Source organism: Mus caroli, chromosome 8 (genome assembly GCF_900094665.2).
Source record: "Mus caroli chromosome 8, CAROLI_EIJ_v1.1, whole genome shotgun sequence".
Lineage (NCBI taxonomy): Eukaryota > Metazoa > Chordata > Mammalia > Rodentia > Muridae > Mus > Mus caroli.
The window spans coordinates 64698934-64715804 of record NC_034577.1 but is presented as its reverse complement, the minus strand read 5'-3'; the positions used below and the strand labels follow the sequence as shown (position 1 = coordinate 64715804).

At 48.6% G+C, this 16871-nt stretch overlaps 1 protein-coding gene across 2 annotated transcripts in view; it reads right to left on the bottom strand.

Moving 5' to 3' along the window:
- Nwd1 (NACHT and WD repeat domain containing 1) overlaps nt 1-16871 on the bottom strand; it is a 64770-nt gene that overhangs the window by 31610 nt on the left and 16289 nt on the right. For both annotated transcript variants that reach the window (XM_021170706.2, XM_021170707.2), the window contains exons 5-9: nt 12734-14003; nt 9552-9755; nt 8280-8439; nt 6137-6254; nt 5361-5519 (exon numbers count right to left, since the gene is read on the bottom strand). In XM_021170706.2, coding sequence (XP_021026365.1) covers nt 5361-5519; nt 6137-6254; nt 8280-8439; nt 9552-9755; nt 12734-14003 — 1911 coding nt within the window. The remainder of the gene's footprint in view (nt 1-5360; nt 5520-6136; nt 6255-8279; nt 8440-9551; nt 9756-12733; nt 14004-16871) is intronic.

Sequence of the window (16871 nt, the reverse complement as noted above, 5' to 3'; positions counted from 1 at the left end):
AAGGAAGGAAGGAAGGAAGGAAGGAAGGAAGGAAGGAAGGAAGGAAGGAAGGAAGGAAGGAAGGAAGGAAGGAAGAGGATCAGAGCAGGCTCCCTGAAAGCCTGCAGAGTGGCCATTCTCAGGAGAAATGCACGGGGAACATGTGCTGCTGCGATGCCCTCTGGTGGTGATATCTCTTACCACACCCCATCTGCTGCTGGGTTGTAAATGAAGGAGCTTTTGCAAAGTCCTTGCTGAGGGTGTATTGTGGGAGATGGCTCACTAGGCAGCGTGCTCCCCCAACATGCACAAAGCCTTGGGCTCCATCCCCAGCACCACATAAAGCAAAAATAGTGTACGTTCCTGTCATCCTAGCACTTGGGAAGTGGCAGCGAGTGGATCAGGAATTCAACGTCATCCTTCAGCACATGAAGAGTTCAAGGCCAGCCTGGGACACTGTCTCAAACAATTTATAGGAAGTATGTAGAGCCTTCAAATTCAGGAAGAGAGCCCAAAAGCAGTCTAAGAGGAAGGAGCCTGGACCTGGGGAGGGATATAGGGAATGAAGGTTTCACAGAGAAAGTGTCAGCAAGGTTTGAGGGAGGGTGGTAATGGGGTTGCACGAAATGTCTAAACACCCTGGATGGAGAGGTGGCTCAGTTGGTAAATGCTAGCCTTACAAGCATCAAGATTTAAGTTCAGTCTTCAGAACTCAGGCAAAAGCCCAGTCTGCAAGTGTGCACTGTAACCTGGGAGGCAGAGACAAACAAATCCCTAGCACTCCATGGTCATCAAATATACACCTGACACACACACACAGACACACACCATATGGGGCTGTGAAAGGCAGCCTATTTTGGTTGAATGAGGCTTGCTCCGGCGACCCAGTAGAAAACTCTACAAGGGACGGAACAATGAGCCACATTCAGGTGCCTGACACCACAGAGCTCCCAACTCCTTAATTCTGTGACTATCAAACAATGTCCCAAGACAATGTCCCAAGCTTCTGGCATTCTGGCTAGACTCCACCCCCACAGTTACCTGACTATAGCCAGGCATGCTCCTCCCCATAGTTACCTGGCAACAGCAAGGTAGCCCAACCCACTATAAGAGGAGCTGCTTGGCCCCAATCTCTTCCCCCTCTCTCCACATGGCCATGGCCAGCCTCTCTCTTTCTTTCTACCTTCTCTCTTTCTCCCTGTCTTTCTACAATAAAGCTCTAAAACCATAGACTGTCTGTGCTCATCAAGGCCCACCGTGCTTGAACGATGGGGTAGGCTTTCCCCTAAAGAGCCCCATCTAACCTCCCACCAGAAGGCCTTCCTGCGCTCCAGCCACGGACCAGACCAAGGACTCTCACCCGCATGGGAACCATCCAGTATGCCCTCTCTCCTTGCCCTCTCCTCCCTTTGGCCCTGGGGCTGACCAAGATATCCTGGGGGCCTCTATTTTGTTCTCAGCTCTTCTGCAGTGTCCAGTGGTGTCTGGGATGCCTGAGACTGAGAACCTGTTATCTCTGACCTCCGTGAGGCCCAGAGACCTAGGACTGCCCCTTGTCCACCACCCCCCGACACCCCACCCCTGCAAGCTGAGTCCATAGCTTCCCACCGCCAGACCCCCACCCAGGGCCGCATGGAAAGCTTGTGGCCGTCCTCTGCATCCACCCGCCCAGAGCACCAGAACTCTGGTGGGATACGAGTTTTCTCCCACTCCCTTTATTCCCCCATGACCACTGCACTGCAAGACCACACACACACCAATCAAACACACACACCAGGCATACACATCAAACACATCACACACACACCAGACACACCCATCATATAACATACACTAAACACATCACACACACATAGACAAACACATATCAGATATATACAAACACATACACAAGGCATACCCATCAGACACACATACCATACACACACCATACACATACCAGGCACACACTACACACATACACTACACACAAACAATATATACACCAGACACACTACATACATACACACACATGCATATATACACACCACATACACACACATCAGACAAATATGGGGGACAAAGATATCCACAGAACACACCTATCTGACATACTGACACCTATTTGAAATACACATAGCCTGTTTATTCAAAACCCAGAGGTGTGGTTTACCAAACTCTAAGATTACCAATTTATCTTTGAATTGTTTGACAGTTTAATTCTTTACATTACATTTTGTTTGTTTGTTTTTAGTTTGTGTGCATGTGTGGCAGTCAATGGAGAACCTGTGGGAATCACTTCTCTATTTCCAGCACTTAGGTCCCAGGACTGAACTCAGGTCCTCAGGCTTGCCACAAGAACCTTTATGTAATGAGCCATGTACTTTTTGAGATCACGTCTCTCGTTGAGCCTGTCTCACATATTCAGCTCGACTGGGATCTGCCTGACTGTACCCCTGGGTTTGTGCTCTGACATGCACCAGGGGTTGCAGGTGCATGCTGGTGAACTGAGCTCTTAAGTGGGTCTAGGGATTTGAACTCAGGTCCTCATGCTTGTACAAAGAACACTTTTATTAACTGAGCCATGGCACAGGACCTACCTTTTCCCCATTCATTTAATTTTCCTTTTCCTTCTTCCCTCCCTTCCTCCATCCCTCCATCCCTCTCTCTTTACTTTCATTTTTGTCAGTGTGTCTTATGTATCTGAGGCAGACCTTGAACACCTGATCTTCCTCCACGCATCTTGTCACCTGTTGAGTCAGGTGAGAGGCTAGGATGTCTCTGGGAACTGCCAATGTTGGGGCTCTAGCCTGGGACTCCAGCACCAATCTCCACTCCCCCCTCCAAATTTACTTTTAAATAAAATCTTGGGGCAGACAAGATGGCTTCACAAACAAAGGTGATTGCCATTCACCAGGGCTACAAGATAAGAGAGAAATGAAACCTCTGATCTCCACATGTGTACTGGGGTACACACATACTCCCACAGAATAAAAAATAAATGCACTTAAGTAGATAAGAAATAGCACATGAAACAAGACACCATCCGGAACACGAACTGACAAACAGGAGAGAGCCTCAAGCCCAGAAGGGGTAGTTTTCATAAAGCTGCACATGATGGCTCACGCCTGTGCTATGACCACTCCAGTGCAGTCTGCTTGGTAGGTAGGCCTAAAGCCTGAAAGCAGTCCTGAGGCAAAGAGTTTCACAGAAACAGCCTCCTGGAACCTTGGCATTCCCATAGCCTGTTTATTCAAAACCTGTCCCCGCATTAGTCTGGTGTTTGGATCCATGTGCTCTCTTTCAGTATTGTTTTCTTATAAGTGCCTTTAAGGTTTGATTTTGACATAGCTAATTCTCCACCAGTGTTCCAATGGTTCCTATAAAATCCTTGAAGCTGACCCTGAGCTTGGAATTCAGTAAGAATGTTACCTATTCAGTAACACTCAAATTCACTTCTAGTAGAGACAGTGAAAATAATCAGGCATTACAAAGTACAGAACTAGGAAAGCTCGGGGCTAGTCTGCATAGAATTACTTAGGACAATAGCTGAGTCTCACCCAAACACAGGAATACACAATGGCCTAGCAAATAGGTGGATGGTCACATGAAAGAGTTAGTGGAAGGGAATTTCCCTGGTACAGGTTTCTTCACTAGGTCCAGAGGAATAGCATAATCAAGTATTTACTAAAGAATCCTGGTGGTGGGTTTAACGATAGACTAGCATTGCATCAGAGCATTCACCTGGCTCCATTTTAAGTGATAAATGTGGCCTGGTCCCCGCCAACTTTTTATGTATGCATTCTTATTTGTTCTGTATCAATGTAACTTGGTGGATGTGTTCACCTGGCTTTTCTTGGTTTTCTTCTGTATAAAAAAGTCTGGTGTTCGTTGGACAATACATTCAGATTCAACACACTCCCTTGTGTCATGTCTGTTTGTCACCCCATTCTCACCGACTCCTTGCCCACCTGCAACCAGAAACTCGTTCCCCACAGATAGGAGACCCAATGGAGGTTAGACTGCGGCACACCTGTTACCACAAGACTGAGGCAGGAGTATTGTGGCTTTGAGGCCAGCTTGAGTTACACAGTGAGACTCTGTCTTGAAGGAAGGAAGGACAATCTTCATAGAACATTTGCCTTTCTCCTTTGTGTGTACACATGTGTGTGCATATGTGTGTGGTTTGTTCAAGCAGGGTCTCACACCATAGCTCAGGCTATGTAAACCAGGCTAGCATTGAACTTGCTACATAGTTCTCCAGCCTCAGGTTCCTGAGTTCTAGAAAAGCAGGTGCATCACCCCATCTACCTACAGTAATTATTCTGTATGTGTTGTATTCATATGTGCACTCTCATATGCATGTCCCATGTATGCATGTTTGTGTGAGTGCATGCTTGTATGTGCCTTGTGTGTGTGCATGTTCAAGTGTGCATTCACATGCCTGTATGTGTACATTCTCATGTGTTCATATTCATATACTCATGTATGTGCATGCTCACATGTATGTGCTGTCAGTGGTCACCATAAGGTATTTTTTCATCCACTCTCCACTTTGGTAAGAGGGCCTCACTGACCTTGGATCTCACAAGTTCAGCTGGACTAACTGGCCAGCAGATCCTCTGATCTTCCTGCCTCTACCCCACACAGAGCATGGGAAATGTGCAGCACCACAGTGGCTTCTTACATGCACACTGGGGATCTAAGGGCAAGTCAGCCTGCTTTCATAGCAAGCACATTGTTAACTGAGTCATCTTCCTGCAATTCTCCTTCTTTTCTGGATTTCATCCATTAAAAATCCTTTGGGAGGCAGGCAGGTGGATCTTTGTGAGTTCAAGGCCAGCCTGGCATACACAGTGAGTTCCAGGACAGACAGAGCTCCACAGGGAAACCCTGTCTTGAAAAACAAACAACAAAAACAAAATCCAAGTGATTTATTTTGTCTCCTGTTATTAAGTCTGGACACAATTCCCTTCATTCCCCTGAAATACTTCCTGCCTGGATCTGTCTAAAAAAAAATGCAGGTCCAGAGGGAGGTACAGAATTGGTTTTTCAGGTTTTGTTTCAAAGTTCTTCCTGTCTGCATTCCAAATCGCACAAGTTAGTTTTGAAGAAGGCATCATGGAGTTAAAAAAGAAAGTGACATAGTGGGTGGATGAAAACAGACACATATAGATGTGTGAATGGGCGGATAGATTTGTGAACAGAAGGTTGAGGGATCAACGGGTAGATGGGTAGATGGGTAGATGGATAGACAGGTGGATGAATGGGTGGATGGTCAGATGAATGAATAATTGACAGATAGATGTGTAGGTTGGTGAAAAATCAACTTGCAGTCACTTGGGAAGAATGTGTTTCTAGAGACCAGTACACAACATAGCCTGTCAGGCCAGGACACTTACCCAGGCCCCGGAGCTCCACAGCAGGGCCACACAGCTGGATGGCTTCTCTAACCAGATCAACCTCAGGAGAGTCCATGTGAGGGGCACACATGTCAAAATCATCCAGCAGGGCCTCAATGCCTCCAGAGATGCCCCGACAGGAGATCCAACTCATGTTCCCTGTGGAGGACAAGGAATGGATCATTCTGAGAGCTGGGAAATGGTCATCCTGTCTTCCTAGGCTCTTAAACTCAACATTTCTGGCACTGAGGCTGATAGGTCTCTGTAGTGGGCACTGAGCTGTGATTGATGTAACGTGGAGCCTTGACCAGGACTCCACCCCAGATGCTGCCAGCAACCTCTATCTGCAGTATAACTCTCAGAAATGTGTCCAGGACTTGCCAAGTGTCTCCTGAGTAAGAATGTCTATTGTTTGAAAATTACAGGTATGGACAGTGGGTGGCAAAATAGGTGGATGAAACAGATACATAGATAGACTGAGAGGTGGACAGTTGATGAATAGGTGAATGGATAGAAAAGCTGTCTAAATGGACAAATGGATGAGAGATAGATGGGTGGAAGGATGGGTGGGTGGAGGTTGGTACAGAAGGGAAACTACAGAGTTAAACCAGTAAAGTTGTAGCAGATAGATGAATGGACAGATAAATGGACATATGGATGGATGGATGGATGGATGCATGCATGCATGCATGGATGGATGGATGCATGGATGGATGGATAGATAGGTAGGTGAGGCCTTTCTAAGGCCCTCATGGCCTCTGTCATGGCCCCCTTACCCAGAACCTCCTGCTTCAACTCCTCCAAGCGGCCTGCATGCAGCAGATGGAAGGGCAATTCCGTCAGCTTCCTCAGGTTGGCCACTGTGCCTGAGAACCACAGTGGCTGTGGGGCCACCTGGTGGAAGTAGGAAGTGGCATCAGGTTGGTCTTGAATTCAAGTGCTTCCTTCATGTCACAAACACTGGCCAAGGTGGCACCAGATGGTGCTGGAGGAGACAGGGACATAGCAGCAAACAGAGATACCCATCACCTCCCACAGTCAGGCTGGGACAAAAGAAGAGACCTGGGACTTGAGCAATTCAAGGATGAGGCATGTAGGGAAATGGAGGAGTTCTGCTGAAGGTGGGACATTGGAGCTGGGCCTCCGAGTCTATCTGTTAAAATACTTCCGAGCAGTGGCATTGTGATGTTCACCTACAGTCCCCGATCCTCAGGAGGCAGAGACAGGAGGATCGCTTGAGCTTAAGTTCTAGGTCAACTGAGACAGAAAGGTGAGACTCCCATCTCCAAAACAAAACCAAACATACACAACAATAACAAAAACAAAAGCCCAATGACAGACAAAGAACTGAAGGCTGAGAGCACAGTGAGCTTAGGCAGACCCTCATAAGGCAGGGGAGATTCAAACAGGGCAGCAGATGAACCCTGGCAGATAGGCTAACCAGCTCAGACTGCACATGGAGGCACTGGGGAGCTCTCAGGGGTATCAGAGGAGAGGCATGGCCAGACTGCATTCTAGAACTGTTCCTGGTGAAGACAGAGTGAAGCAAAGCAGGAGGTCCTGGGCTAGGAGAGCAGAGAGGAGATCCTGGAGACTGCTCAAAGGCAGAGGTGGCTGAACCGAGCTTCAAGCCAGGGACATGGGAACAGCATCCTCCCTCGGTGTCCATAACACCAAGTCCCATGAGGGAAAGAACCAGGAAGAATTACATGCAAGACTGGCCGGAGTGGGTTTCCCCAAGTGTGGGACTGGTGCTCTTGATCACTTCTGTGTGTACCCCAGTAATCATATGTACCCATGTGTGTACATGTGGTACACACATGTACATGCACAGTGAGTGCACAGACAGTTCTTCCTCAGTTGCTGTCCACGTGACTTTTTGAGATTGAATCACATCAACTGTGCTAGACAGACTGGCCATCAAGTCCCAGAGAGCCACCAAATTCCCCATCATGGACTTTTTGTCTAGGTTAGTTTTGTTTTATGAGGCATAGTCTCACCACTATGCAGCCCTAGAACTCACTTTATAGATCAGACTGGACTCAAACTCAGAGAGATTCACCTACCTCTGCCTCCTGAGTGCTGGGATTAAAGGTGTGAATCCCACCATGCCTGATCATGTCTGTCTTTTCTTTTTTTTTAGGTTTACTTTATTTTATGTATATAGATGTATACATGTGCACCACACAGGTACAGAGTCCACAGATGCCAGAAGAGGGTATAAGATCCTTTGGAGCAGCCATTTGAGTGCTGGGAACCAAACTGGTACCCTCTGCTGGAGCAGCCAGTGCTGTCTCTAGGCCCTGGCTTTTTTTTTTTTAATTTGTTTGTTTGTTTGGTTGGTTGGTTGGTTTTTGTTTTTTGTTTTTTGTTTTTCAAGACAGGGTTTCTCTGTGTAGCCCTCGCTGTCCTGGAACTCACTCTGTAGACCAGGCTGGCCTTGAGCTCAGAAAACTGCCTGCCTCTGCATCCCAAGTGCTGAGATTAAAGGCGTGAGCCACCACTGCCCAGCACCCCTGGCTTTTTAATGTGGGCTCAGATATTCAGCCAAGGAGTAAGTCTTCATCTAAAACAGTCACAGCCCTCTCCTGAGGTTCAGCTCTGACATGGAGAGCAGGAAGGCTGCTCCTTCCTAACTGAGCAGCTGACATAGTAGGAGGTAGAGGGTTTTCAACCAGCCGAGTGTTGATTGACATTTTCATTTTATCTTCATCAATGGCATACGCTCCATAAATACTTAGTGCAAAACAGCATCCATGTCTCTACTGAGACCTGCACCCAGAATTGCATTTCAGGGCTCACTGCTGTGAGAGGGATCCCCCAAAGGGGATACAGACAGTGTTTTGAGAGGGAAAGAGGGAAAAGGACAGTTATGGCAAAGTGTGGCTCTGAAAATGGAGTGGCGGCCAGTGGCCTTACCTTGCGGTCCAGGTTCAGGGGCTTCCCTACAAGTGGCAGGGTGATAAGTTTCTTGATCCCCTGGCTCCAGGCTCCAGAGAAGAATTCAGCTAGCACGCCATGCCTCTTGGCTCTCTCAGGCCCAGACAGATATCGAACTTGGATTACCTGGGACAGCTGTCTGTACAGAAAGGGTGCAGGCTGATGACCCAGGGACAGTGCAAGCTCAGAGTCTGTCTGCTCACCCCTGTCATGTTTCTTACTTAAACTGGTCTCTAAAATGGCCCTCTTCTCTCTCTCTCTCTCTCTTTCTCTCTCTCTCTCTCTCTCTCTCTCTCTCTCTCTCTCTCTCTCTCTCTCTCTCTCCCCCTCTTGCTTTTGGGGGCAATGGGAAGGTTCAATGGTTCAGTGGGTAGAAGTGATTGCTGCCAAACCTTATGACTTCAATCCTTGCCACTTACATCATGAAAGGAGAAAGCCAATTCCCAAAGTTGTCCTCTGACCTCCACACACACACACCATGGCACATACCCATCCACACACATACAGAAAATAATGTAAAAGGAACCTTTGATCTGGTATGGTGGTGCAAAACTGTAATTGCAGCACTCAAGAGGCAGGAGGGTAACAAGTTGAAGCTGTGTGTGGCTAGACCAGCCTGGGCAACTTAACAAGACATGATGGGGAATCAAAAAGTGAAAAGAGGTCTGGAGGATGACTTGGTAGATAAAGTGCTTTCTGTACAAGCATAAGGATCTGAGTTCAAATCCCCAACTCACATGTTAAAGCCCGCTGAGGTGGGAAGAACCTGTAACCCCAGCACTTGCAAGGGAGCAGAATCAAGAGGAGTCTAGGAGTCTTGTTGCACAGCCAATGTGCTGAGTTGGCGATCTTCAGGCTCAGTGAAAGACCCTATCTCAAAACATGGTGAAAAGCAATAGAGGAAAATACCTGAGGTTAACCTCTGTCCTCCAAATGTGCACACAACTCAGGTGAGGGCACCACACAAAAATGCATAACACACACACACACACACACACAGAGTGGGAAAAAAAAGGGCTGAGGTGTGGCGTGGAGCTGAGGTGTGGTGTGGAGCCCCTACCTAGGATCCCATAGCACCTCACACAACACGCAAATAAATGCGCAAAACCAACAAATTAGGCATGTAGAGTTTACAATGGAACCTGATTTGTGCTAGCTGGCCTGGCTACCCCAGAAAAGGAAGTGAAGGATTTGGTTGGCAGCCTTTGCTCTCAGGGTCCCACAAAGACAGTGTTTCTTCTTAGAGCCTACCTGTGTGCAATGGCCAGTAGCATGCAGCCATCCACGGGCCTCCTGACCAGGCAGTGTCCCAGGTCCCGGCGGAGCCGCACCCACAGCAGGGGCGGGAAGCGCAACAGCTCTTTGCTGGGTGGTGTCCAGTCCCGGTACACAGCCTGCAAGACTTCATCGTCCAAAGACAACACATCCTTCAGCTCTGCTTCTGAGAGACCGTACCTGTGAGTGAGGGGGCATAGCACATTGTGTCCTATGAGGAGGATTAGAGGGATCAGGTACTGGCTGATGCGCAGCTCACTGCAGACGCCCCCTCTTCATGCATCTGCAGAACCATGCACAGGTCACTCTCCAGGCCCAGGGGATCTCCGTTGTACAATGACACACCTCTGTTATGGAAGCACTGGGGAGATGGAGCCAGGAGGATCAGGAGCTCAAGGTCATCCTTGGCTACATAGTGAGTTCTAGGACAGCCTGGGCTACACACACAAACACACACACACTCACACACACACACACACACACACACACACACAATTTTTTTAAGGGCTGGAGCTATGGCTGAATAAAGAACCTTTTGGAGAGAGGACTAAGTTCGATGCCCAGCACCCGAGTCAGACAGCTCCTAGAGGATCTGACCGGCAATGAGGTGCATAGAGCAGCATGCTGACACGCACACAACTAGAAGAATAAATATTTTAGAGCAGGGTATGGCAGCAGGCATTGGGAGGCAGAAGTAGATGGATTTCTATGAGTTCAAGGTCAGCCTGTCTACACAGCAAGTTCCAGGACAGCCTACAGAGACACTACAACAACCAAACAAAAATAAAAAGACTTGATGATATAGACAAGAGGTGATATAGACAGACATATATACTTAGTATGCACAAACGTGTGTTCATTATACAGCATTTGTAGTACATATGATGTCAATGTTATGCATATAGATTCTTGAACTTATTATACTAAGCTGGCAATATGACTCAGAGGGTGAAGGCAACAGCTGCCAACATGACCATCATGTGGGATGGAGAGAACTGACTCTGCAAGTTGTCCTCTGAAACTAAAGGCAGGAGGATCTCAGAGTTCAAGGCCAGCCTGGTCTATATAGTGAGTTCTAGGCTAGCCAAGGATACATAATGAGGCCTAAAAACGAAAATCAATTCAGAGAGGAAAATGTTCTTTTTGCTACATGGAGTCAGGTTGGAAGCTCAAGGCAGGTTCCTACCTGGAGGCTGGAGCTGAAGCCCAAGACTGGCATTGCCCACATTGGGCTGGGACTTCCTATCAACTAGTAATTTAAAAAATGCTCCACAGACTTGCCCATGGGCCACTCCTCTGAGGTTTCATCTGCCCAGAATGTCAGATTGACAACCAAGATCAGCCACCACAAGAAGTGTCAATATATGATCACAGGACCTCACCCCTTACCCCTCACTCCTTGTGATGGTTTGCATATTCTTGGACCAGGGAGTGGCACTATTTGGAGGTGTGGCCTTGTTGGAATAGGTGTGACCTGGTTGGAGTAGGTGTGCCACTGTGGGTGTGGGCTTAAGACTCTCACCCTAGGTGTCTAGAAGTCAGTCTTCCACTAGCAGCCTTTGGATGAAGACATAGAACTCTCAGCTCTGCTTGCGCCATGACAGCCTGGATGCTGCCATGCTCCCACCTTGATGATAATGGACTGAACCTCTGAACCTGTAAGCCAGCCCCAATTAAAAGTTGTTGTTGTTTTTTTTTTATAAGACTTGCCTTGGTCATGGTATCTGTTCACAGCAGTAAAACCCTGACTAATACAACCCTCCAGCCCCACCCCACCCCTCCCTGAATTAAGGACTAGAGAGAGGGTTCAGTGGTTAAGATGCTTGTTACTCTTGCAAAGGATCTCAATTTGTTTTTAGCACCCACATTCAGCAGCTCACACCAGGTTTCACAGCTGCCTGTGACTCCAGCTCCAGGGGTCTGACACCCCCTTCTGGCCTCTGCAGGCACTGCATTCATGTGCACAACCCCTACCTCCTAGACACCTGCTCACTACTTATGTTCCATTAGCTCCTCCCTCTTACACAGTCCAGGACCCAGCTCAAGCAGGCTGCTACCACGTTCTGGCTGGGTCCTCCTATTTCAAAAAAACAATCAAGGCATACCCCCACACACAGAGACAGACAGACAGACAGCACACTCACATCACACATACATACGCACAGATACATATATACACATGCACACATGCATGCACCCGCATAAGCACGCACGCACACAGAGATGTGCTTTACACACACACATCACACAAATACACAGACGACATGCACACATACATGAACACAAATGCACGTGTGCGCACGTTCCTACTGGCATGCCCACAGGCCTAACAGAGCCAGACAAAACCTCCCTAAGATTTTCCTCTCTGTCGATTCCATGTGTCAAGGCAGTCAAAGTGGACCACCACAACCCTGAGGTGATAACAGCTATGGGAGACAAAGTGACTACCAACACATTGTGCACATGCCAACTGAAAGCAAAAATGGGACACGTGTGTCACTCTGGCTTCTCTCAGAATTTGAAGTCTTAGCCAGAGCAATCAGACAATAAAAAAAAAAATAAGATGCACAGAATTCTATATCTAAAACCCCACCAAGACAGTATTGGAGCTGATGAACTCTTTTTAACAAAGCAGTAAGATACAAAGTCTATATGCAGGTCTGGGGCCCAGGCTCAATCACACAGCACATGACTAACCTCCACAAAATCCAGGTTCTGTCCAAATCCCTACAAAAAAGGAAGGAAGCAGCATGCACGTGGCTCTGTGGAAGGAGAACCTGCTCTGGGAGATTTAGGAACTTAGTGTCCAGTAAAAGGCAGGGTGTGGCTATGTGGGTGTGACCCAAGCCTGGAGACAGGAGTGCTGGGCTCACTGGGGTCAGCCTAAATCCAGGTTCAGCAAGAGAATTACTCAAAGGGGTAATGTAGACAGTGAGAGAGCTGGACACTCAAAGTCCTCTGGCTTCAGAATGTGCATATTTGCACACACACAACCAACCAACAAAAAAGAAAGAGGGAGGGGGAGGAAGGAAGGGAGGAGAGAGGGAGGGGAGGAGGGAGGAATAAAAGGAAGGAAGGGAGGGAAGGAGGGAGGGAGGGAGAAGACAGAGGGAGGAAGAGCAGGAGGAAAGAAGGAGGGAGGAGGGAGGCAAACTTACCTGGAAGACACAATATAGCCCAGTACATGAGCCACCAGCAGTGCCCCATGTGTCTCCTCCAGGCGTATACAGAGCTGGTGTGTGGCTTCCTCTGCTGTAGTGGCCAAGGGCATTGGCACAGTGAAGGAGGCCCACTTCCGGGCCTCCTCAAAGGCCAGCCTTAGCCTCCCTGGGTGGCCACACTCTGGGAGGCTGGCCCAGAGGACATCTCTCTGACCCGGGCTCAGCATCCTCCTCTCTGCAGCCAGCAGCAGCTGTATGAACTCCTGGCCTTGACTCCCAGACAGGGCCTTCACCTCCCAGTAGGTGCTGGGGTCCTTGAGGGTCTGTTGCAGGTTATGTAAAACCTGCTGGCCTGAGCATGTAGAGAGGATGAGGTGCACCCTTGGAGGACACTTGAGGGGCAGCCAAGAGACCCTCTGAGAATGGCATATGGAGTCCAGGTCATCCACGGAGTCCAGGAGCAACACCAGGGACTCAAAGTTCCTCTGTGACACAGTGTGGAGGAGAGTATGGAAGAAATGGCCCACCCTGCTGTGGGCCTCCAGGACCTGGGCTGGGGGCAGTGGCAGCCCATATGCCAAGCACACTTGGAAGGACAGGCTCCTGAGGAGGCTGCGGGCATCCAGGCTCAGCTTTGATGTCCCTAGCAGCCTCAGGACAACCACTGTCTTGTGGCCAAGCAGCTCTGGTACCTGTTGGGCTAGCTTGCACATGAGAGAGGTCTTCCCAATGCCTGGTGGTCCAAAGAGAACCAAGGGAGTATGTGTCCGGCTCTCATCCTGTCTGAGCCGCTGCCTGAGCTGGGCCAGGAGCTCCTGGTGGCCGCAGAAGACCTTGGTAGACTCTGTGCTCTGCCAGAGGTGGTGGCGGATCTCTTGGTAGAGCCAACCCAGCTCCTGTCTGGCCAACTCCAGCTCTCGAAGCTGCTCCAGGACCTGATGGTTGGTCCTGGCCACGAACTGCTCGCTCAACTGCTTTAGGTAACGAGCGTGAGCCTTGTTCTTGGGGTTGACCAGGTCTCGGCTCCAGGACAGGTGGTGGGACTTTAGGGCTCCAGGCTGAGCATCTAGTATGCGCCCTTTAAGACCACTGAGAAGACTCTGGGCATTGGTATCCAGGCAGCCATCTGCCAGCCGATCCACCATCTTCAGAGAGCAATCATCCAAGATGTGTTTATTGAGGTCCTGTACATCTCTCAGGAAGACGGTAGCTCCCTGGTCCCCTCGTGCTGAGTTCAGTAGGCCGAACTCAATCTCCCACTCAATGACTACAAAACAGAGGACAAAAGGAGCCATCACAGTCACTGAGGCCTGAGAGGTGCTGCTGAGAAACATGTTCAGAGGGACACAGACTGTGAAGTTTAACAAATGGGACAGTCACTTGGGATGGCTTGCAAAAGCCCACATGGCAGGTTAGGATGTGTGAGCACATGCATGTGTGTGTGTGTGTGTGTGTGTGTGTGTGTGTGTGGTGTATGTGTAGTGTGTGTATGTGTGTCTGTGTGTGTATATGTATGTGTGTGTATGTGTGTGTATGTGTGTCTGTGTGTGTATGTGTGTGTGTGCATGTGTGTGTGTGTGTAGTGTGTGTATGTGTCTGTATATGTATGTGTGTATGTGTGTGTGTATGTGTGTGTGTGTATGTGCATGTGTGTGTGTGTGTGTGTGTGTGTGTGTGTATGCACGAGTGAGTGTATGTGGGGGGAGGCGGGAGGGGGACTGGGGAGTATTTACATATCACACCTGTGAAGATCAGAGGCTGACTTCCCGGTTGTCACACCAGGAGCTCAGTGACCAGCCAGCCTACCCAAAACTGTGAACTTTGGATTCAAGAAGAGACTTTGTCTCAAAGGACTCAAGTGGATAGTGACAAAGGACATTACTGATGTCCTACTCTGGCCTCCATTTGGAGCACCCACATAATCACATGTACACCACACACACAAAAGAAAAGCCCACAGCTAGGACAGCAGGGTGGCGCCCACCTACAATCCCAGTCCTCAGGAGGCTGAGGTGAGGGTTGCTGGAATGAGGCCAGCCTGGGCTAATAAACAATCACTTCTTTTTTGACACTTATTTATTTAGTAAGTCAATTGAGGGGGTGGCTTTTGTGGGTTTGTGGGTGTGTGTACCACCGAGCATGTGTGGAGGTCAGAGGACAACTTGTAGAACGCAGGACTCTCCTATCACGGGAGTCATCAGCCTTGGTGGCAAATACCTTTAGTTCCTGAGTCATCTGGCTGGCTGAGCATACACAATTCTAAGCTAGCTTGGACTACACAGGAGGCCTTGCCTCAAAAGAAATAAAAAAAATTTAACCACACATAGTGTGTGATCCCGTTGATGATAAGAAGTGTACAACAGCAAAGCTAAGCCAAGAGAATGGGAGTGGTTGCTTCATGGGGACAGCCTCTTATTAAAGTGACAGAGTGTTCTGGAATTAGTCCGACTGAGGTGGCAGTATTAAATGTCCCTCCACTATTTGCTTTACAGATGGGGATTTCAGCCCTGTGAGCTCAGTGTCCTCTTCACATAGTCGATCAACAAACACTCCACTCCTGCGTGAGTTAGCTTAGCAGCTGCAGTGCACGTGAGGGCTTGGTACTGAGGTTAGCTTAGGTACCGAGGGAGTGAAACCATGCTCTCAGACACGAAGCCAGGGGCCACAGGACTGTGAAGGCAGAGGAAGAGGAAAGGATTCTTAGAGTTTGGAGTCTTTACTCACTAGCCAGGTGGAAGAGACTCCAGCAGTCTGGGAATAAGCTTGATGGGCAAAAAAAAAAAAAAGAGTCTGTACATTTGGACATTCTGACACTGCAGCAAGAGTGCAGCAAACCACACTCAGTGAGTCTGCCCGAGTGTGTGTCGGTGGAATTGTTTTTACGAGGCAAGCTGTAAGCCTGCAGCTGGCTGATTCCTGTTGCAAGTTGTGCCATAGCTGTCCCGGGACTCCTTTATCTTTTAAAGATTTATCTCTACACAGCTTTGCCTGTCCTTGTTACACAGACTAGGCTAGCCTCAAACTCAGAGATTCTGCTTCTGCCTCCTCTACTGGGATTAAAGAACCACCAAGCTTGTCTTGTCCTTACTTTTTAGTTATGTGTAATATATGTGTGGGGGTGTGCGTGTGAGGAAGGAGTCTGGGGAGCAGAACTGAACTCAGGTCCTTTGGAAGACCAGCCAGCGCTCTCCTGCTGAACCAGCAGTGCCTCCAGACTCTTAGCTTTTATGCAGCCTGAGCTCCCACTGACTTGTCTCAAGAGGCTCTTGTTTTGAAGGAGCAGCCAGATCTAAGGAGATATTTTTGAAGCCTCTCTGGGGCTCAGTGGAGTCTCCCTGCTCTCCGAAGATGGAAGGCCCTTGGAGATCCTACATTCCAGTCAAGGACAAGAGTCAACAGAGGACCTTTCCAAGACAGGCTTGGCAGCAAAGGCCTGTTACCTCAGATACTTAGTCTCCTGAGGCAGGAAGATCACAGGTTCAAGGCCAGCCTGGGCGGCTAAAAAAAAAAAAGCTGGGACACCTAGTCTAGCTTAATCTGTGAACTCTGGGTTCAGTGAGAAACCCTGCCTCAATGTACAATCAGAAGATAACTGACAATCTCTGGCTACACATTTGCATACATACTCTTACGCACCTGTGCACACATATGCATTCTCGAGCGCACACGCACGCGCGCGCGCGCACACACATACACACACATTGCTTTCTAAGGTCAGTGAGTATCAGCATGGGATGGCCCTTGCCATCAAGCTTGACAACCTAAATTCCTGCAAATTGTCCTCTGACCTCCACATGTCTCCATGGCTGGCACACACTCCCCAGCCAATAAATAAATGCCTATATAAAAAAATAAATAAATGCAGCCAGGCATGGTGGCATGTGCCTTTACTCCCAGCACTTGGGAGGCAGAGGCAGGGGGATTTCTGAGTTTGAGGCCAGCCTGGTCTACAGAACAAATTCTAGGAAAATTGGAGTTATACAAAGAAACCCTATCTAGAAAAAAACAAAACAAAACAAAAGACACCTTCCCAAAACCAACATCATATCATCATCAACAACAACAACAACAGGAAGGAAGGAAGGAAGGAAGGAAGGAAGGAAGGAAGGGAGGGAGGGAGGGAGGGAGGGAGGGA